A 22,009-nucleotide genomic window follows, 5' to 3' on the forward strand; every position below is an offset into this window, starting at 1 on the left:
TTCTCATATACTACACAGCAACATGGCTACCCACCTGAAACTCACTTTACGCTGATTGTTTATGGGAGGCAGTAATCACACCTACCTACGCAGGTGGTATTTGAGACCAGTTTTACCTGGGAGAGAGGATGTCTCCGTTGAGCGGAAAAAGCAGCAGCAGTTTAGATTTGGGATGGATGGATAGCTCAGATTATCCCAATCTTATCAAAATTTATAAACTAAACAGGGTCAGCCTTGGCTTGTAATTGGATGGGAAACCACCAAGAAAGACCCGGGTCACTATGCAGAGGCTGGCAATGGCAAACCACCTCTGTTAGTTTTTTGCCTTGAAAACCCCAGTACGGGTTGCTATATGTCAGCTAGGACTTGACAGCACTTTCCACCATTACCACTGTGGGGTGATTAGGCTTTGGAGCTGCCAAGGACAGCATGTGTCCTTGCGCCCCTGCAAATGGGGTGGCGGGTTTGATACAGGGCTGCTGTCGGCAGCTAAATGGAACCTCCATGTTCAGAAGCAGTGTAATGCCTGAATTCTATGGGGAAGAACTGCTGCCTCCACACTCTGCTTCTGGTCTTCCTAAAAGCATCTATCTGGCTTCTGAGGCCACCTGAATGCTGAACTACGTGGCCCATTCCTCTGATTTAGTCAATCTTTTCTGTTTGTATGAAAGGAGCTCATATCTGTCTTCAGAGAACATTTGTTCCTAATTTTTAGACTCTCCAGCAACTGGAAATTTAGCAATTATTCCTGCATCCTGTAATGCAGGGGAAAAATGGAATTTGCAAAGGAAACAGAGCAGCTTTTCCGAGACTGAAACAGGGAGTCCATGGAAGATGAAAGTTAACCCCAGACACCTTTCTGGGAATCCATAGCTACCCCCTTAACCTCCCAAAGATCCTGTTTCTCAACAGCTACACACTTCTCGAATGACTGTCCCCATGGCACCACAACAACCCTTGGTGACCTTGTAGCTGGGGTGCTGAAGCTTTCCCTCAGTAGCAAAAAGGCCTGGCCAAACATGATGAGCAGGAGCGGGTGTTTGAAGGCAGCCTGCACTTGCAGTACTCCTAAAGATACCTCGCATAACTCTAGCCTTGCACATGTGACTCCTGAGTGACCTTGAAGTCAACAAACCAGCAAGAGAAATTACTCAATGAATGGGGTGGGGGGTGGGGAGAAAAGAAGAAGAAATGGTCTAGAGAGGCCGGAAGACACTCGTGGCATCAACACACCATCGATAACTTTGGGGGGAGGCAATGATGGTCCCACAATGGGCTGCAATTGCAGCAAAGAGGACCAGTCTTGGCATTAGCTGATTGCAGGTTCCAGCCTTGGGGTGAGGGGTGTGCACTTTGTCCCCTCTTGTCCAACAGTAAGTACCCTTTCCTCCATAATTTCTGGATCAGGTCCAAACCTCACCGTGTTGAAGTTAGGGAAGAGGTTGAGCGGGGACGTCCCATTGAGGCGAAAGGTCAGAAAGTGCTTGATGTCCAATGGCGAGTGTAGGGACCGTCCTGGGATGGGAAGCGAAGTTAAGAGGGAACTATTGTGGCCAGCTGGACCTAAGTGCCAAGAGAAGGAAAACAGAGAGGTAAGAACATACTGAAAGTTGACAGGAACACACTGGAAGGGAAAAGACTGGTGTCTCCCACCTCGAAGCAATCATTCCCAAATCATGAGCCGCAAAAGTGTTGCCTGCACACCATATGAAATAAAGGCTCCTGTAAACCGGAAACACCCATGCTTCAAAAGGGGCTGCCTGCTGCCTTTCTTCATGATTTTCTGCTCTGATCTCGCTTCCTTCCAATCAGTCTCTGCGGGTGTGAGCAATTCTACTGTGGGTTCAACTAAATCACTTAATTACATCCAGCGCAGAAATAGAGAAGAATTATCTGCTTTCCATGGAAGCTGTCTGTTGCATCCCTGCATGAATCATTGTTCTGGGCTTGCCTCCTTTGACTGTGAAGAACACCCAGATCAATGACCATGCAGAAAAGCAGCAGGTAAGCTCTTCTGAAGGGAAGTAACTCATACACACTAAAGCAAACACACTTACACAGTTTTCAGATGTAAAAATTAAGCATGCCTCTCATTTCAATCCATAAAGAAACATGAGTCTCAGGGGGCATCTACACAATATGTTGTTTATGTCCCCCCTCCCAATGTTCAAGGAGTTGCTGTCTGCACCATTAGGAAAACTGATGGACTACAATTAATTTCCCCCAATGGGGCAAGCAGCAACTCTCTACGTTGGGAAAATGGCATTGGGGGTCTTAAGCCTCTCCTCTCAATGCACTACAGTTCAGAACCAAATTGCCCTCCCCATGGAATTATTTCAATACAGAATTCCCAGTACATGTCTGGCCAACAAGTCATGGGACAGACCATCAACAATGCAGACAGGTCCTGAGTCAGCAGAAGTGTAGAAACATGCCATTAAACCAGTATTCACAAAGAAGCAGACTTTGCTTTGTCTTTGCCCAAGAAACAGCCATATTTTGAAGGCTGTGGTGGCTCAGTTGTATTGCTGCTAACTGGGACAAATACTGACCACAAATGCTACAGACTGGACCACTCGGCAGATTCCATAAGAAGAAAGCAATGGCATAGTTTGGCTCCCTTACCGTAGAAACACACATGCATACACCAGACGGTTGTGGCAGTAGCACCTGAACCCCACCTACTCTTTTATTTTAGGGTCATGAGAATTGCACTAACTCCAGGCCACCAGGTGCTTAGTGGCCAACTCCCCATTGGGGGTGGGAGATGCCCTGCCCCCACCTCTACTCACCTGGCCAGCAGGGTGAGGCACCTGCATCATGGTGGAATATTATGCCTCTTTCCAGCACAAAGAAGAAGCTATGGGGCATGCTATGGGGCATGCTGGGGGGTGGGGGGTGAGCTTCTGTATTGCGCTGGAAAACTGAGTTATTTTCCAGTGCGATGGGGGGATGCGGGAGATAAGATTCCGCTGGCTCCTGCTTTGGCCCCTGGGGGATCTGGCCATCCTACAGGTGCTACATGAAGGAACTCTCACCCTCTAACAAGGCAGAATGTCCCTTGGTCCAGAGGTCTCCCTGCAATGCTGCAAAGTCAAGGGAGTCTCTCATACGATATCCGAAGTTGGAGCAGGTAAAGGTTTCTATCTGCTCCAATGCTCTGTTTGATGTCTACCTATTACATTTCCATGTATCACTTTTTTATCCTGTCCTTTCTTAGAGTGGCATATGTGGTCATGTCATTCTCATTTTATCTTCACAACAACCCTGTGAGATAGGCTAGAGAGAGAGAGAGAGAGAGAGAGAGAGAGAGAGAGAGAGAGAGAGAGAGAGAGAGAGAGAGAGAGAGAATGACTAGCCCAAGATCACCCAGTAAGCTTCATGGTGGAGTGGGATTTGAATGCAGCTCCCCAGGTCCTAGTCTGACACTCTAAGCCAGGGTTCCCCAATGCAACACCAGTGAGCACCTTAGCATCCATCAAACTTTTCAGAAACTGGGTGGGGCCATTGTAAGGCAAGGCTTGTTATTGGCTACCCTTTTCTGCTAGAGGTTCAGGAGAACTGGTAAGTACCTGGCCTTTCCTTAGCCAGCATGTGGGTCCATTCCCCCTTCAGTCTTCTTCCCAGGAAATGTGAAGAGGGAGGTATTGCATTTGGCTCCACCTCCAGTGGCAGACATTTTGCATTGGCATGCACCATACCTTCTCAAAGTTACAAAGGGGCCTGCAGGCTCAAAAAGGCTGGGGACCAATGCTCTCAACAGTGCCCAACATGGTCTCTTCACCATTCCCTCTGCACAGCAGTGAGGACGTTCTCTCTTTTCTGCTGAGACTTGGAGCTGATAGAACCAAAGCAAGAGGCTTATGAAACCCAAGAGTCAGTTTGGAATAGTGCCTAGAGTGCCATTCCTAGGCCCAGGACCTTAGGCCAGTCATCTCATCAGCCTGATCACCTCACAGGGTTGTTGTAAGAATAAAACGGGGAAAGGAGAACAATGTATGTCACATTTTGAACTCCTTGGAGGAAAGGCAGGATAAAAAGTGTACTAGATAGACAAAAGTTGCTTCTGCCTGCTCCCAAATCCAGGGAAACATGGAAGATCCCCCTCTCCCACTCATTTCTGGGGTCTTTGGGAGATACAGAAGACAGAGGGCTTAGGGGGAAGGAGATGGGGTCTGCGCTGCTGACCACTGGAAGAAGCAGCATGCTCCTGGCTAGGACTCCAAACTCTGGGTTGGGAAATTCCTGGAGATTTGATGATGGAGCCTGGAGAAGGTGGGATTTAGGGAGCACAGGGAACTCAGATGGGCATAATGCCATGGAGTCTCTCCTCCAAAGCAGCCATTTTCCCCAGGGGAACTGAGCTCTGTCATCATCAGCAGATCAGTTGTAATGCTGGGGGATCTCTAGACCCAACCTGGAGGTTGGCATCCTTACTCCCAGCTGTTCCAAAGCCCAGCACAATCCCAGAGACTCTGAGGACAGAAATGCAAACACAGATAATGGCCAATTCCAGATGACTAACCTTAAGTCGCTTCATGCCGCCCTCTTCCGGATCGCGACGGGGAAAATGCGAAATATCGCATTTCCTCGTGCGAGTTTTGCGCGTCGTCGCGCAAAACTCGCATGAGGAAACGCAGTATTTCGCATTTTCCCCGTCGCGATCCGGAAGAGGGCGGCATGAAGCGACTTAAGGTTAGTCATCTGGAATCGGCCAATGTCTCGCTGCTGAACCAAGCTAAAATTCATGGATCCCTGATCCACAGGATGTATTTGGCTGGTGCAAACTTTATTTCCCCTCTGGATCCATATACATGTACATTCCTGCTGACTGAGAGTGGTGCTTGATGCTCTCTAGCTTATAGCACAGTCAACTTATTAGCCTTTGAGTTGTCTAATTTGATAGTATCTCACAAATCCATTACCAGCAGGGATGGTTTTGTGGTGGGCCATGAGGATGGAGTGGAAGTGGGACGGACTTACAACCCAAGTTTGGCCTGACTCAGTATGGTGCTAATATACCATCCATGCACAGTGTCTTTACATGTGGCTACAATGGCCTGTGAGACGGTAACGCTTCTCTTTACTCTATTTGCTCACTTCAAACTGCATACACGGCAGATTCCAAAAAAATTCCTTGAATGTGCAAAAACCTGCATGTTGGGGGGGGGGGAAGGCTAAGCATGTAATCTTTTCTCCAACAAGGAGTTTCCTGTGCTTAAGGAATTTTTCAGGTATGCAAGAACAGTCAGTCATGTGAGCCCCCACCTGCCGTTGGAAATGGTACAGCTCTGACACTTGTGTACCACCTCATCTGGAAGAGGAGCTTTAGCCCAACTCCAGCAGCTCCAGCAAAGGGACCAAAGATTCTAATGTGCTTGTGTCGTGACCCCATGTACTGCCAAAATTGTATATAAATAATAGGCTATTATTAGGGAATTTATTGGAGATACACATCTGGACCTATTCATCTGTCTGCTTGAAAAAAAGGCTATTCTCGAGAGATCTGTCACACTCTACTGTGACCAAGAAACAGAACCCTGCACTGTTTTATGCAGATAAGACTTAGATGACTCACATGACTTGTTTGCACAGCCTTGGATGCTGTTAGGAAGCAGGTTCCCCCCGCCCCCGCCCCCCATGCTTCCCCATAAAATCATGGAGCTTCCGTGCGCCACCTGGATTTTCTGCAATCTTCCCCAAGTCTACTTTGCTGTGATGTTTTGGGAAGGATCACAGCAAAGCTGGGGGGCGGGGGGCAGAGGGAGCATGCTGACAAATGGGTAGGATAATGATCTATCAATATGTCAATTTCTGTTTTTTTAAAAGAAGCCCTGGGGAAAGCCTCCTACCATAGTGATAGGGGAAAATGGCCACTACAGGACTGGGGCAGAGGAAATACAGAGAAAGCTGCCACCATTACCAGTGAGCTGAACAGCCACCACAGGTGCAACAGGGAAATCACACAAGCCTGTCCCTTTGTGGAAAACACCTTAATTTTTGAGGGCTCCCAATTTCCTGTGGGCCAAAATACAAATGTTGCAATACAGCTGGGATTGCCAAACATGGCCTGGCAACTGGCAGTAGATGGGGGATGTGGGGATTTACAGTTGAGGGGAGGGTGACTGGCAACCCCAGGAGCAATGGCGTCACTTTTCTGCACATGAGAAGCAACATCATTGTGTGATGGGTGGCCATAAAGTTTTGGGTTTAACCATCAAGAGTTGGGCAAATGCTAGAGCATCAGGTGATTTGATGACATCACTTCCAGTGGGGGATGCCAACCTGCACCGTTTTGCAGGGGAGTTTCCTCCTACCCTCTAGCTGAGTGGCGGCAGGCAATGGTAGTGGAAGGTGGGAGGTCTGTATTGGGAGATCTGGCAACCCTGGGCACAGCTAGAATGGGGATAATTCTGCCTACAGAATTAGACATGAGGAGGGTCTCCAGGGACAAGGTGTAGCTGTTTATTCCATAGACAACTGCTTAAGAGGGCGATGCAACAGAAAATTTCTCTATTGTATTATGGCTGAAAAACAAGAATATGGGATCTATTGTTCCTTAAGAGAAAGTGAGGAGTTGGATACAGAGTATGGAAAAAAAATACAGCGCATGTCACAGTGATGGATATTTTTTGCTTGTTAAAAAACAGTAAAGCATTCACTCCCAATCAGCTGGTGGCTGGGTGCTCTTCTCTTTAATTTTATACTATCCTACACTAAGTTTTCATCATTATTATTATTATTAAACTTTATTCGCCAGTATAAAAGAAGAGGGATAGGAAAAGAAGGAATCAAAGACCATCAAAAAGCCTTTTAAAAACCCTCTCGTTTGCATATTCTCCTACAGATTGTGGTAGAACAGGCCTCCTTGCCTGGAAGGAAAAAGTGACCTCTTTCTAGCAGATTGGACAAATTTGTTCCCTTCCTCATGGAGGGAGCTGCTCCCCGAACCAGCTCTGACTCCAGGGGGATAAACCATGGTCGCTTCATCAGCCATGTGCTGATCAAATTAATGGCAAAGTCACCCAGAAGGGAAATCTAGGGAAGAGCAGGGCGAAGGGAGGACGGTTCCTCATTTATTCATTTTCAAAGCAATACACAAGCACACAAAAACTGTGTGTACGTAAATATGTATAAAGATCATAAATAATCACGTATGGTTCAAAAGGATGCTTCTGTCTCATATTACCAATGGCAGAAGGTCTGCAATTGCATCCTTATCATGTAGAATTTATTTTGAAAAGCCAGCTTCTAAACATCAGGGCTGTGTGTGTTACGTGCTGTCAAGTCTCTTCAGACCTATAGCGACCCTATGAATTAAGGACCTCCAGAACGTCCTGTCATTAGCAGCTTGCTCTGATCTTGCAAACTGAAGGCTGTGACTTCCTTTACTTAGTCAATCCATCTCATTTTGGGTTGTCTTCTTTTCTTACTGTCTTCAGCTTTTCCTAGCACTATTGGCTTTTCTCATTATGTGACCAAAGGACAATGGCCTCAGTTTTGTCATTTTAGCTTCTAGGGAGAATTATGGGTTGATTTGATTTAGAACCCACTTATTTGTCTTTTTGGCGGTCCATGGTACCAGTAAAACTCTCTTCCAGCACTACATTTCAGGGGGCTAAAGCAATGCGTAGAAGAATTGAGTGTTTCCGTGGGGCATTCAGGGGTCCAGTGGGTGGGAAGTCAACAGATTGCCCAGCTACCAGTTGTTCCATGGGCCCAGTTACTTTCCCTCTTCTCTTTAAAGCACACACTTAATGAAGATTAGTTGCCATTCCTTAGTACATTTTAGTTCCCCATTCTACATGCATCTGGTGCTTATAGCATGCTAATCCTGAATATATAATTATAAGCATTTTCCAAACTTTGGAAAGCTAAGGCACAGCTTTTCTGAATTAAAACTGGAGGCATTCTTCATACCTCTCTCTACATCTACATATTTTCTTTTGGAGTACGCAAAAGGAAAAATTCTCCATCCTCAGAGGAATACAGTCCTGTGGTTCAGGTTGGAAAGAGGCCAGCCCAGAACAGTGACTCATGCAGGGACACAATAATTACCCTCCTCAAAGACTGCATAATCTTGCTGTTTCTCTGTATGAGAAACATACCCAGCACATAGATGCAGTAGAATTATTTGCTTGTAGCAAAGGCTGATTCCAAGAAGGCAAGAACCAGAACAGTAAATCATGCAAAGATGCAACAGGCAACCTCCTGTGGGTACAATGGAGTCTTTAATCAAGTCATGTCTCCAGGCATGTTAGCACTGCAGTTCTCTCACAGAATGTTATTTGCCAACTTTGAACTCAGTTTTTAATAATACATAAGGAACTAGAATACACTATGACCTAAAAAGGCAGGATCTTTAGGTAAATTACCTTTTTACAACAAATTAAAGAATACACATGAACTCCATGCAAATGTAACAAGATTCACAAAATTTAGCATCCTAACAATCACTTAATTTTTAAAAGTTTCTTGTGTTTGTAAAGAACAGCTTGAAGGGGCAGATGTCCTGTTGAAGTTCCCAGGTCCCTCCACTGGTCTACTCAGCCTAGGAGGTGCAGCAGCCTCCAAATGCATTGGAACGAAAGGAGACCCCCCCCCCCCGCCTCTCTCAGAGAAGCAGAGAATGTACTGCCAGTTCTGGCACTGGTCTGGCAGCTCAGTGCTTTCAACAGAAGATTTCACTCTGAATCAATCCATCAACCATTCAACACTATCATTTCTAGAAGCCCTTGCTGGCAAGGGGCACATTTCACCCTACCAGAGTATATAGCTCCAAGCTAGATCAACAACATTTCCATCAGAGGGACCATGTTTCAGCAATCATCCAGTCGTGTTTCGGAATATACAAGCTCAGCTGAGCTTCGGCATTTTTGAAATGACACCTGCATATCTGTGAAGCTCTCTAAAAATCCTGGTGAATGCTAGACAGAGGTTGCAGTTAGTCACAGGGGACCAAAGCAAAATCCCCCAACAAAGGCACAATTTAAAGCTTCTTAGTTTGGCAAACCTCCAGTCACACTCCCAGGTGCTATGGCATCCAAATGCCAGAACCTGACTAACTGGATATCCGCCCCCCCCCATCTCCATAACAAGGATTCTGTCTGAACCATCCTAGTTTAGAATCTTGCTTTGTGGAGAGGAAACAAACTTGTGACCAGGCACTGGCATTCAGATGTTCCAGCAACCAAAAGAATGCTCAATGAGAAAACTTTCAATTGTGTTCTGTGTGCACGGGGAGGAGGGAAGGAGGGAGGGAGTGTGCAGGCATCACCTAGGAGCAAAATTCATGGCCCATCCTCAACAGACACGGATCTACTGTGATGCCTGGATGCTGCCAATGTCTGATGCGGCCACAGACAGATCTTCCAGCAATTGAGGGCTTAAGTGCTCTCCAAGACTCCTTGCCCCTCTCCGGGATTAGGAAAAGCAAAATTATGTAAGTAAATTTTTTAAAAACTTGCTCAGTTTGCATAATTTATGCAAGTAAGACATCAGCTCCACTCCGCAAAGAATTCTTTAAGACAACGTTGGCACAGTGTGTTTTCTCCCCAGAATGCAGAGCATACATTGGCCAACCTGACCCTGCCATTTAGCATATCTTCTTGTCTCCCAGAGGAAGGCAAAGCCACATCGATGCCCCAAAGATGCAAATCAAGTCATTTACTGGAAAAAATGTACCTCATTGGTGTCTTGTACCTACAGCAGTGGCATGAATTAGAAATGTTCTTCATGCACCATACCTGGATCACACGGAGAGCCAGATCGCCCACTTCCCAGCTTACCTTAAAAGATTTGCTTTTTCTTTCATACACAAACATTAGCACAATCAACACTGATGTGAAACAGAGTCTGTCCTACAGAGTGGGCTGACCTTTTAAAGATGTCCTCATCTGCCTTTTCTCCCCCTCATAGCTACCAGCTCAGTCCCATTCTCCAGGAACCCAGATCTCTGCCCACCATTCTCCTGGGCAATACCAGGGCCTCACGGATGGTTTCCTTTAATCTTGCGGGGAGGAATGCTCTCAAGAGCGCCCCCTTTGCCTTGACACCTTCTAATGCTACCCACAGAAGCATCCCTATGGGAAAGTGACCACAGCCCCACTGGTTGGTTCCTCTGCAGTTTTCACTAGGACCCCTCAATTACCCTTCTGACTTCCTCTGCCTCCCTCCTTCCGCGTCACTTTTGCTCTGGTTGTGTTTCTTTCCTGCCAAACAGGTCTCACCCTGGAGCTGTTGAGGACACACAAGGGGTATATGGCAAGCAAGGTGATTTCCATGAGCAATATTGCTATGCTGCTCATGGGGGTGGTGGTGGTGGTAAGCCAGCCCATAGAATCAGACCTTGGGCTCTTCAGGGTATCACACATACCATATCCCAGTTTGGTCCCTGTGTGCACCTTTAATTTTCTCCCCAATGTTGGATTTATTTACCTATTTATTTATTTATTTACTTTGTTTACACCCTGCCTTTCTATTTCTCCTTAGACTCTAGTCACCTCTCCTCCATTTTATCTTCACAACAACCCTGTGAGGTAAGTTCAGCTGAGAGTGCGCATGACTGGCCCAAGGTCACCCAGCAGGCTTCCATGGCAGAATGGAGATTAGAACCTGGGTCTCCCAAGAACCTAATCCAACAGTCTAACTGCTATACCACATTGACTGTCACTGGATGCCACTCACTGCTATGGGGAAGATTCATGCTTGGTTCCTGGGAATCCTACTGTGGTGAAGACAAAAATTACACAGCCCCAGAGGAAGGGGCCGTGCAGAGGGTATGATGCAAAAATATTAACCCTATAGCACATCCAGGTGTGACGACTGTATTTTTTTAAAATGACAATTGCATGAATTTTCTTCCCCCAAACCCTTCCAGATTTTTCACTACAGCAAAGGTTAACAAGTTTTACAGGATCTTGTTCAAGCAAATCAGATAAATATTGTATCAGAGAGCAAGCAGAAACCAACTATAGTCGGCAATTTGGGAGGCAAGCACAATTTCTTTGGTGTTGCATCAATGCGTAACCTCACTTCCAGCACAAAACTGGAAGTGTTGTAATTGTGTCAGCATGATGCTCTAGGATTCACCCCAAACTTTAGGGTTAAATGCTGTAAGATTCATCCAGAACTCTATGGTTAAACCATAGTTTGGGGTGAATCCTAGAGCACCACCGTAACTCTATTTCTCGTTTTACATTGGAAGTGACATCAAGAGTTTGGTGCAACACCACAAAGCCCCCCTCCCCCCTCCTGTCAAGCAGTGGTGGGGAACATTGGGCCCGGGCTGAATGGTATCTCATTACAGCAGATCTCCCTCTCCCATCCTGATCCAATACTTTCTAGGTCACTCTATTGTTATCTTATACATATTTGAGCTTTGGATAAAAATACAACAGGCTTACTGTATCTTTTGCAATTAGGGCTGGCAACCCTAGTTTGGGAAATTCCTCAAGATTTGGGGTTGAAGATGGGAAGGGCAGGATTTGGGAAAGGAGCTCAGCATGGACGATGTTATTCTGAGACTTCTATTTCTCCTAGACTCTATGGTATATCAGAGAGTGCACCCTCCAGAACTGCCATTTTCACCAGGGGAACTGATTTTTGCAGTCTAAAGATCAGTTGTAATTCCAGGAGAACTCCAGGCTATAGATTGAAGTTGGTAACTGGTTTGCAATTTATGGCCTTACACTACACAAGCCTCTCCCACCTCCGTATGAACATGTTTGCGTGAGCATATGCACAGGCTGCTGGGGATAACACGTCATGCATTTGATAAAATGGGCTCTTTGTCCATTTTGTGCCACAATGAATGTGTCAGTTGTGAAGGTGTCATAGGATTTGGTTGTTAGTATTTCAGAGGGTGGTTGTAAAACTACAGCACTCATCTCCCTCGCAGAAAGATCTAGATATAGCTTAATAAATAAACAAACAATTTTGCCTTTGGGCTCAGCCACTGGATTTGGAGGGATTCTCTCACTCCCATGTCTAGGCCTGAAAACAAGGCTAACCTTTCAAGCTATTGCTCTGCTTCTTTAGCTCACCTCCCCCCCCCACTGCCCCCACTGGCTGAAATTTCTTGTCAATGATATTCCAACAGAGCAGCTGTAGGGTGTATTTTTAGCAGTTAATTTAGACACTCAATTAAAAGGATTTGCCTCAACAAGAACGGTAAGGCCTCCAGAGCCCTGGACAGAACGATGCCACTTCAGGAGAGATCAGCCACGTGGCCCAAGGAGGAAGAGATTTGCCTGGTGAGAAAGTTTAGGTCAGGAGAGGGATGCCCGATGCCCATGTTGGAAGAAACACCCTTTTCTCTATTAGCTGTACTCTAAGCAAATCTCCAGTGGAATAAGGCAGCACAAGTCTTCAGATGAATATCATACACATTATTCCAGTTCAGCTTGCAGCATTAACACACATGGCTGATAAACATGGCAATCCCAACCTTCTTGGCTCAAAATGGCCATGCCCTGATACACACTAAAGTCAACCCCACACACCCTTTCCACATGAACAGAGAGCTTGCATGGTGTAGTGTTTTGAGTGTCAGATGAGGATCAGGGAGACCCAAGTTTGAACCCTTGCTCTGCCATGGATGCTCACTGGGCAACCTTGGGACTGTCACACTCTCTCAGCCTTACCTACCTCAAAAGGTTGTTGTACGGATGAGGTAAAAGAGAGAACAATGTGATCAGCTACTTTGGGTTGCCACTGGGGAAGAAAGTGGCCTATAAGTAAAATAAAGTTTACTTTTATCCCACTCTTCTCCCAGCTCAGAGAAGTATATGTACATTTTTCCCCTTCATGCTGTTCTTACAAGCACCCTGTGAGATGGGTTAAGCCACCACAGCAAGTTTCATGGCAGAGTAGGGATTGAATCGAGCTCTCAGATTCTAATCTGATTCTCAGAATCGAGCTCTCCCAGATTCTAACCTGAAACTCTAACCAGTGTACCACACTGGCTACCTACAAAAAACAGAAAAATGGAGGGAGGGGTGTCTTAAGAAGAATGGTATTGCTTTCTAGCACTGCCGCCTCCAGCTGTCCCTAACTTATTTCACTTACACCTGCAAGCCATATAGGGACACAGGCAATATGCCACTAATTAATTTATTAAGAGTGTAAGAAAAGTCCTGCTAGATCCCACCACACGTTCATCTAGCCCAAAAGCCTCGAGAGGCCAACGATCTCCAGCCAGATGCTCCTAGGTAGGGTATGAAGAAATGTTTGGGAACAGGTCAAGAGCAGGACCGATATGATGCTGGGCATTCTTGAATGGAGCTCCCTCCTTGTTTTAAACATAGCAGGCCTCTGTGTGACCAACTGGAATGGGGAGTTCACTGCAAAGAAACTGGGGCGGGTTAGTATTAAGCTTCCACCAGTTGTCTTCCGGACCTGGAGCTTTTGCCTCATTGGAGGAAATATGCATTCCTGCGTCTTGCCAAAATTTCTAGCATTAGAGACAATTTGCTAGTTGACAAGTAAACTGTATTTCTTCATACATCACGCACACTGGGTCAGCATTTCCTGTATCAAACGAACACAACCACATGTCAGATGAACAGAATTATACCTGAGCGCTCCTTAGTTCCTGTGACCGTGGTGCATGTGGAAATGGGACTTCAGCCTTGTTTTTGCTGCCATTTTCCCAACCTGAATCAGTCCCAACAAGAGGGAAGCTATTTGGGGAAACTGACACATTCCCTGGATACACAACCGCTGCTCCAACAACACCCCCAGCACCTTTCATTTCAGAAAATGAGGTGCTATTCTGCGGTAAGAGAGAGGAAGGGGTGTGTAGTAAGGAAACAAACCAAACAGAATACCTTCTCGGTTTTTAAAAATTATTATGCAAGACAATGGACAGAAAGGAATGAAATATTTGGGAGGAAGATGATAGCTCCTTCCCCCTTGATGCCTAATGCAGGTCCTAAAATGGAAGATACCAACACCTCTTAGTGTGGCCAATTTGTAACTTATAAAGTACTTGGTTACTGGTATAGGGTGGCCAACTCTGAGTTGGGAAGTTCCTGGAGATTTGATGGCAGAACTGGGGGAGAACAGAGTTTGGGGAGGGGAGGGAGCTCAGTAGAGAGCTCCAAAATTGCCATTTCTCTGGGGGAACCAATCTCTGTAGTTTGGATATCAGTTGTAATTGCAAGAGAACTCCAGGTGTCACATGGAGGCTGGCAACTTTACTACTGGATGAACCCAAAGGGTGGTTTTACCTAGTCAAGGGGGACAGCCTGGTAGATTAAGGGCCTTTGCAAACTTTGATGGTTCACAAGGCAAAGCATAGCTGATCTGTGTAGGGTCAACAGGAAAAAAAAATTAAACCTCTTAGCTTATTCAACAAAATATCCAGTTCAAAATAGGAAATATAAAATACTGAAAAAGCCAGTCAAATATCTGATGGTTGGCAACACTACCCAGCATCCTTCTCTCTCATGCAGAAAGGAAAAGTAGCATTTACACTTTCTCAGCTCTAGGACCATGCCTTCCTTCTGCTCACAGAGACCCTCCTCTTCTACTAGACCTGAGGCCAGGAAACTTTTTTCCTCTCAGAGCCAAGCTACAAGAGATGAATGACACTTGCCTAGCAAGTGAACAGACTCACGTGTTTTCTTCCCTATTCACTTGCGCTCCACTTGCCCTCCACTTGATCAAGTGGAGTGCAAGTGAATGGCAAGTGAACAGGGAGGAATACACGTGAGTCTGTTCACTTGCCAGGCAAGTGTCATTTGTCACTTGTAGCTTGGCTCTACGTTTTAAAAGTTAGGACAGTACTTTTCTGCAATCCCACCCTCAAACTGAAAACGAATAGTGGAAAAAGCAAATTAATTTCTGCCCCCAAAATGAAGTAAAAACAAACAATGATGGGCTTTTATTCCTTGGATCCTGTGTGTAACACATTCCACAATTATATAAAAAGAAACATTGTAGCTAGCTTGATTTTTTTTCTTAAGATACTAAGAAAAAATTAACACAAATGTATATCATATAGTTTATATTAGCTATATATGTGACATACATACATACAATGAAGTATTTTCTATGTTTGCTTAATTTTCTGAGAGAAAATCCAGTTCATTGCTTGGGCAACTGCAAGTTTATTTCAAACATTTAAGAAGTGTGTGTGTGAGAGAGAGTATCCATGAAGAATGTTCAAATATTAAACCTTCCTAGAGCATCACTCAGAAGCGATGTTACATCCTCTTGAAACTCCACCCTCCCCAGGTACCATTCCAAAAAACATCAGGCATTTGCCCGTGCAGGGCTGAGAACCCGAGTTGCCTTAATTTTTATGCTTCCAGTTCAGAAGGTGATTTGATGGAGGCCATTTCTCTGTTTGAAATGGTGCCCTGAGCTGCTTTCCCACCAATGCGGCAGGGATGTACAGGGTCTGTGTATCTCCTCCTCATTGAAAGACAAAAGTAGATGGGGATGAACAGATACTTGAGCAGACCAATGACTAACAAGGAAAGAGGTTAACAGTATCTGCAGTATCCCACCAGCAGACTGGTTCTTCACTCAACTTGAAGCCATCCACCAGAGCTTTCATTCAAAAAGTCACAGGGAAATAATGGATCTCTACATAATGCATAATTTGGCTCTGAACAAACAAGAAATATTTTATGATTCACTTTGGGAATCTCCAACTCAATGTTAACCATAAACCAAGATAACTGTTTGATCGGGGGGGGGGGGGAGGAACTAGCTCACTTTTTCAATACTTTTGTTAAAATGCATATGTCAACCTCCTCCTCCCTTCACTTCCCCCCACCCAGATCATCTGGGTAACCTTGACAAAATTTAACACTTCCATGCTCTTTCCTGCAAGATTACAGCTTGATTAAAGAGATTTTTTACGCCCCTCTCTCAAGTTTATTTGACCTGCATCACGACACTCATTGCTTTCATAATATTCAACAGCCAAGGCAAAATCAAACTCCTTGAGAGTTGGTCCATCGATGGCAATTTTCATGATGCTGGGCAAGCCTTGGTCTTCTTTTGAGCAGCTCCACCGGTGCTGCTTCAGGAACTCCCTTCCTTGGCTGATTTTCTCTCTGATCACAGAGCCAAAAGGCATCACAAGAGCAACTGCAGCCAGGATGGCAAAGTCTGGGAACAATTCATGCATCTCAGAATTCTCACAGACAAGCTTAGCACATAGATCCTTGTAGGAGAGCTGTTGGAGGTTGGACACTATCTGTTTGAAAAGGGGGAAGTGGTCCAATGCCCGCTCACGTACCACCATGCTGGAATATATCTGCAAAAGGAAAGTCAATTCATTCGTGCCATAGCTTCCAATCCCTTCTAAAGACTGGGGATAGCATTTGGGATTAAAGATGGCAGAGAAAGAGCTGACCACTTCCAAAGAACGGCTAGGAAATCTATCCTGCAGATGGCACTGGATACTCTCCAGGTAAGTCTCCTTGAAACGCTCAAACTTCTTCACATGCATCTTGGAGCAGTCAGCTAATTCCACCCCTTTGTAAAAGAACTGACTCTCTGAATCCTGGTGGTCCTCACAGGGATGCTCAACAAGGTCATTAAGGAACTTTCGGAATTTCTGGCCATTGGCATTCTTCTGGATTTGAAGGTTGACAATGGTGGCAGAGATGATGGGTTTCAAGATGGAAAGATCAGTGTCCTCCAAGAGGAATAATCGGTTGAGTTTCTGGAAGACAGGCAGGGTATCCAGAAGTACTTTAGTGAAGGCTACAAAATAGTATTTCTTGAGTTCTTCACAGACACTCACCGCCAATGGAGATCTCTCTGACTCACTCTCCAGATGAAACAACAAGGTTGGCCATGAGGAATCAACAGCCTCGACAGCTGGTAAGAGGAAGCTCCAGTGGATGGCACTCGGCCTTTCCGTATTGATTTCACAGAACTGAAAGACACTTTGCAAGTCTCTGAGGTGATTGTCCTTTGCGCTGAAGTTGAGAGTGAGCCGGTAAATGGCATCCATTACAGCCTCATACTTCTGTATGCACTCTTCATCAAAGATTCCCTTCACTGCTTGCAGTGAACTACTCCAGTGGTGAGAAAGGCAGTGCACTTCAGTGAGCAGGGGGCAGATGGCTTTTACCTTAGCCCCTATATCACTGAGCCTGCGGATCACTGCGGGGGATCCTACAGAGTTCAGCCATGCAACCTTCATGTTCGGTAGTTCAAAGGTGAGCATTGCCTTGATGGTTTTGTCTGCCACTGTGCAGTCCTCGCTGTCTGGAAGTGGAATGGTGCCTAGGAACATGATGGAGGTCTGGCCCTCGTGTGGGGAGATGGCAGTGCTAAATATCACCAGGCTCCTTCTGTCCAGGGCATCTACAGTCTCATCCACCACCAGACCAATGAAAGGGGAGGACTCCATCCTGAGCTTGTCTTTAGCGTACAGGACTTTGGCGATGGCTGCCTAGTGTTGGTGAGTGAGGGGGAAACAAACACACAAAAAAAGACATTTAAAGGGTCCTTTAAAAACCAGGTTCTCAAAACAGCAAGTGTGAGACCCTAAAGAGCCCCAGGAAAAGCACCAAAGCACCCTTCTTTCACTCAGCAGGTTTTCCCATGGCCATCGTTTTCAGCATACAGGTTGCATCGACTAGATTGAAGCTTCTGACACTGAAAATGTGGGGGCCGTTTTTGCTCACCAAGAGTCTTCACAAGCTATTTATTTCTCCCTCTGCTGGCAACAAATGATCTTCCCAATGTTCTGTACCAGAAAACACGCATGCTTACGCTATGGAGAACCATTCCCCCAGATTTTGCCCTAACCCTCAAATCAAGCATGCAGTGTAAACAAAAATTTATGAAAATGTACTCATTCTTGCCAAATGTGGGAACTTTTAGAACAAGAACATGGAGCCCCGTGGTGCAGAGTGGTAAGCTGCAGTACTGCAGCCCAAGCTCTGCTCACGACCAGAGTTCAATCCTGGCGGAAGCTGCGTTCAAGTAACCGGCTCAAGGTTGACTCAGCCTTCCATCCTTCCGAGGTCGGTAAAATGAGTACCCAGTTTCCTGAAAGCAAAGTGTAGATGACTGGGGAAGGCAATGGCAAACCACCCCGTAACAAAAAGTCTGCCAAGAAAACGTCGTGATGTGATGTCCCCCCATGGGTCAGTAATGACTCAGTGCTTGCACAGGGGACTACTTTTACCGTACGGAGAAGCCTTTAGTGCCTCTTCTGCCCCAGTCAAGATCACAGAAATGCAGGTATTGCAAGGGGATCCTACCACTCCACTGAGCAAAGTTTATTTATTTATGAAAATCTTTACAATCCACCTTTCCTTCTGGCTCGTTTGAAGCCTTCCTCCAAATTAAGCAGCTTGTCTATTATAGGATGGCTCCTTATACTGGAGAAAGGCTAATTGGAGGACGGTAAGATCCACCCCATTCTGACCTCACAAGGTCAGAAAATCCAGGTGCAATACAGACACACAGTACAAAAAAAAGCAGTTGCTTTGATGAGACATTCCTGCCTTTTTCATCTGTCTACAAAACCAAAGCAGGACTGCCCCATTTTACATAAATGTGCCTCAGTTTGCATACCAAAGCCACGCTGTTTTTGCTAGCTTATAATTTCCTCAGTTCCTTCCAGTCAACTCTGCTACAAGGCACGGGTGCCTTGAATTCCACGTTGCTAAATTATTTTAATAGCTGAACGCTCCCCACAATCTTCTTTCTTTAAAAGGAAAATTCTACAAGATCCACTGGGGGGTGAGAAATCTAATTAGCATGTTTATCTGCCGTAAAACAGAGGCCTTTATTTATGCAAAGCAACTGGCACCCACCCAAGATGGGGCAAACAAATTAATTTGATTTTAACAGGCATGAAACGCTGTAACATTAAAGGAAATGGATTATCTCCTTCGTCTTCTCCCCCTGAGCTTAGTGTTCATAGACTAGCCGAGAGCAGGAGACAAAATTCGTTCTGAAAAGGAAGGCCCCATAACAGAATTGTCTATTACGCTAACTGATCTTCAACGCTTTTCTCATTAAAGGACGCCACCAGCGCCCAGCCTGTCAGGGGCCTGCCATTTAATAAGATCTTATTCTTTTTAAAGACTCTTCTGATCAATTATTTCTCTACGCAACCATTAAAAGCACACAGAAGAGGTAGGAGTGTGCGTGCCTATTGTGTCCATCGATATTTATCCTTAACCACCAATAATTAAAGTAGACTATTTAAGTTGCGAGGGGAGTATGTACCTGAGCAACTCATAATCTACTCTCAAAATCAGATACAGCTGGGAATTGTAGTTTTTGAATGCAAATCTGCACCCGCTCCTCTTTCACAGACACACAATTCCTAGGATTCCTTGTTTGGGAACCATGACAGCTAAAGCATGTCTGAAACAGGCTGGAAATCTATAGAGTGGACAAAAATAAATTCTGTTTCAGCCCGCACAGGTAACTGAATTTCCCCAGTCCTGTCAGTGAAAGCTTATATAGCAGAGTAGCTAAGAACAGAGCTGTGAATTTGGGGATAATAATACCTTAAAGGCTTGTGAAATAATACTAAAATAATATATTGAAATAAAACACTGAAAAAATATATGCAAAGCTCTTTGAACATTCTTAAAAAGCGCTACATAAATGCTGAATATTTCTTACCACCAGTCTATTTTGGGGGAGGAGGGGGGTCCTAAATTATTTGGAAACCATGATAAATAGAGTGGAATAATAATTTGAAAACCATTGATGCAAATATGTTTCAGTGGCATATTTTATTCTGACCATAAAATCTGGATTCTCTAGACACAAGCATGCATGCACTCACACTCGTACAGTGCACATGGGGGAACAGATACGCACCTGCATTGCCTGGATGCTGCCTGGCTGGTAGTGGTAGTACCCTCCGTGGTGAGAGGAGAGCAGAGCTTGGCAGAGGTTGAACTTCTGCAACTCAAGCAAGGAGGCGTATTTCTCATCTGGGACCTCCTCCTTGGCCATCCAGTAGACGGTGGTGAGGGTGGCTACCTTGATGGGGTTGACTTCCTCTTTAATGATTGCTGGGCTCAGCTCTTGGTGGCTTTGCGCCTGTACCTCAAAGGCCATCTGCTCCTTGTTGACTGCCAGGGCCTGCCGGTGGGCCCCTGAAGTGACGTGTCGCAGAAGAGCATGGCGCTGGAAGTTATCTGTGCCCACAGTAAAAGCATTTTCAGCCTTGCCATGTTTATTTCTCACAAGGGCTTGGCGGCACTCAATGCAAAACATGATTTTCTGTTTGTAGTCAAACTCCAGCCAGGCAAACTCTTCCTTCCAGTGCTCATTGAAATACCGCTTGCATTTCTTATTTGAATTGGAAGTTTCTCCAGCGGGCTTCTTCCCTGGTGGTACCATAGCTTGCTCCTGGGCTGCGGAACCAAGCACTACGGAAGCCGAATTGAATTTTCCCCCCTTTCTGGAGGACAAGCAGCCTTTTACATTTAATTTAGAAAGGAGGATCTATTTACAACTTCCCTGGTTCGACTGGAGATGAAAGAGACAAGGGGAAAGGGATTAGGGAACGGGCTGATCTTGCCTGGCTTTGCTAGTGAGCGATTCGATTCGGTGGTCAGACACACTGCTATGCCATGTGAGCAAGATGAAAGACTCCCCGGTGCAGAAGCTTTGGACAAAGATCTATGCCAGTGAGTTCCTCTCCACTTAAGCCACATCCTAATCATAATGAAGATCCCAGATGCATAGCCATGGCAGTCTAGCAGCAAAACAAAGGCCAGAGGCATCTACCTTTTTTTTTTACAGCATAAGCATTCAAGAATCAGAGCTCACTTTAACAGAAGCGTGTAAATCCACCAGACCTGATTTATATATACAACAAAAAGGTGTGTGTGTGCACTTTTGGATGGGGATATTATGTAGACAGGCTGGTTCAAAACCATATCCAATATACCTAGGAAACATTGTGTTGTATCTGCCTACCCCTCTTCATCCTACTCTAGATTGTACACTTTGCCTATCTAACAGTGGTTGGGAGTTATGAGACCTAAACTAAGCAAAGTGATTACACCTTGATTTTGTTTTGAACCAGCCTCTTTGTAAAACCACCCCCTTCCCCACCATGCGCAAACACCTTGCTGTGGTGTATATAATGGATTTACATTCCTGCATATCTGATGAAATGAGCTCTGATTCACAAAACCTTAAACTGGAATAAATTGTTAGTCTATAAGACATTATTAGACTCCTGTGTTATAATAATCTCCTAGTTTTTTGGCTACCAGGCTTGATGGTCCCTACTTTGAAACATGCAACACCAAATGCATAGATCAGAGGAAGGGGGCCATTAGGCAGGCTGAGACACCATGGCCAGAACCCAGCAAGACGGCCTCTTGGGCAAACCCAATGAAATTAATGGAAGCGTGAGAGCACAATGGGGTGTGTATGTACGTGTTCATACAGGGGTTCAAGTAGAGTGGCAATGTTGGGGAATTGTATTATCAAAACTGTAGTTGGCAGGGGGCAGGAGGAGAATGAAGAACCTCAGCTAGACTTTATTTCAGCCTGGGGCTACTGCAGTCAAATCTGCTGTCTCAAGAGCTCAAAAGCTGCCCCACCCGTCCCCAGACATCCAGCATGCATTTCAGCCAGGGTGTCCCTCAGCCAGTGCAATCAAGAGCACCTTTGGGAGGGCTGGGGGGGCTCCCACCAACATTCAAAAGTTGAAAAGATGTTGGTTAGGCTGCTTCTGGATGATGCTTTTCTCTGCTTAGGGCAAAAGGTGCGTGGGTGGGTGTGGGGGGGGGGGTTACTGCTGCTGCGCATAAACATAGGCAAAGGCTAACAGGAACTATTCTGATAAAGGCTCGTCTCTTGACTTCAAAATGCCTACACTTCCCCCACCAAGTCATCAATCAAACCCTGACACACCAATTGTGAGTGACTTCCGGTTTGCTCAGAGCACATTCCTTTTGTTTAAAATCCAGAACCATCTTATTCAGTTTGGGGCATAAAATCAGAAGTGCAGAGTTTCAAGTCTGCTTTTAAGTGTTATCTTGTT

At 45.4% G+C, this 22,009-nt stretch overlaps 1 protein-coding gene across 1 annotated transcript in view; it reads right to left on the bottom strand.

The window, feature by feature from the left end:
• Window positions 1-22,009, bottom strand: part of ZNF385C (zinc finger protein 385C) — a 93,345-nt gene that overhangs the window by 28,565 nt on the left and 42,771 nt on the right. The window contains exon 2 of the mRNA XM_054994891.1: window positions 1,421-1,563. Coding sequence (XP_054850866.1) covers window positions 1,421-1,563 — 143 coding nt within the window. The remainder of the gene's footprint in view (window positions 1-1,420; window positions 1,564-22,009) is intronic.

The sequence above is a fragment of the Eublepharis macularius genome, chromosome 12 (assembly GCF_028583425.1).
Source record: "Eublepharis macularius isolate TG4126 chromosome 12, MPM_Emac_v1.0, whole genome shotgun sequence".
NCBI classification, from domain to species: domain Eukaryota; kingdom Metazoa; phylum Chordata; class Lepidosauria; order Squamata; family Eublepharidae; genus Eublepharis; species Eublepharis macularius.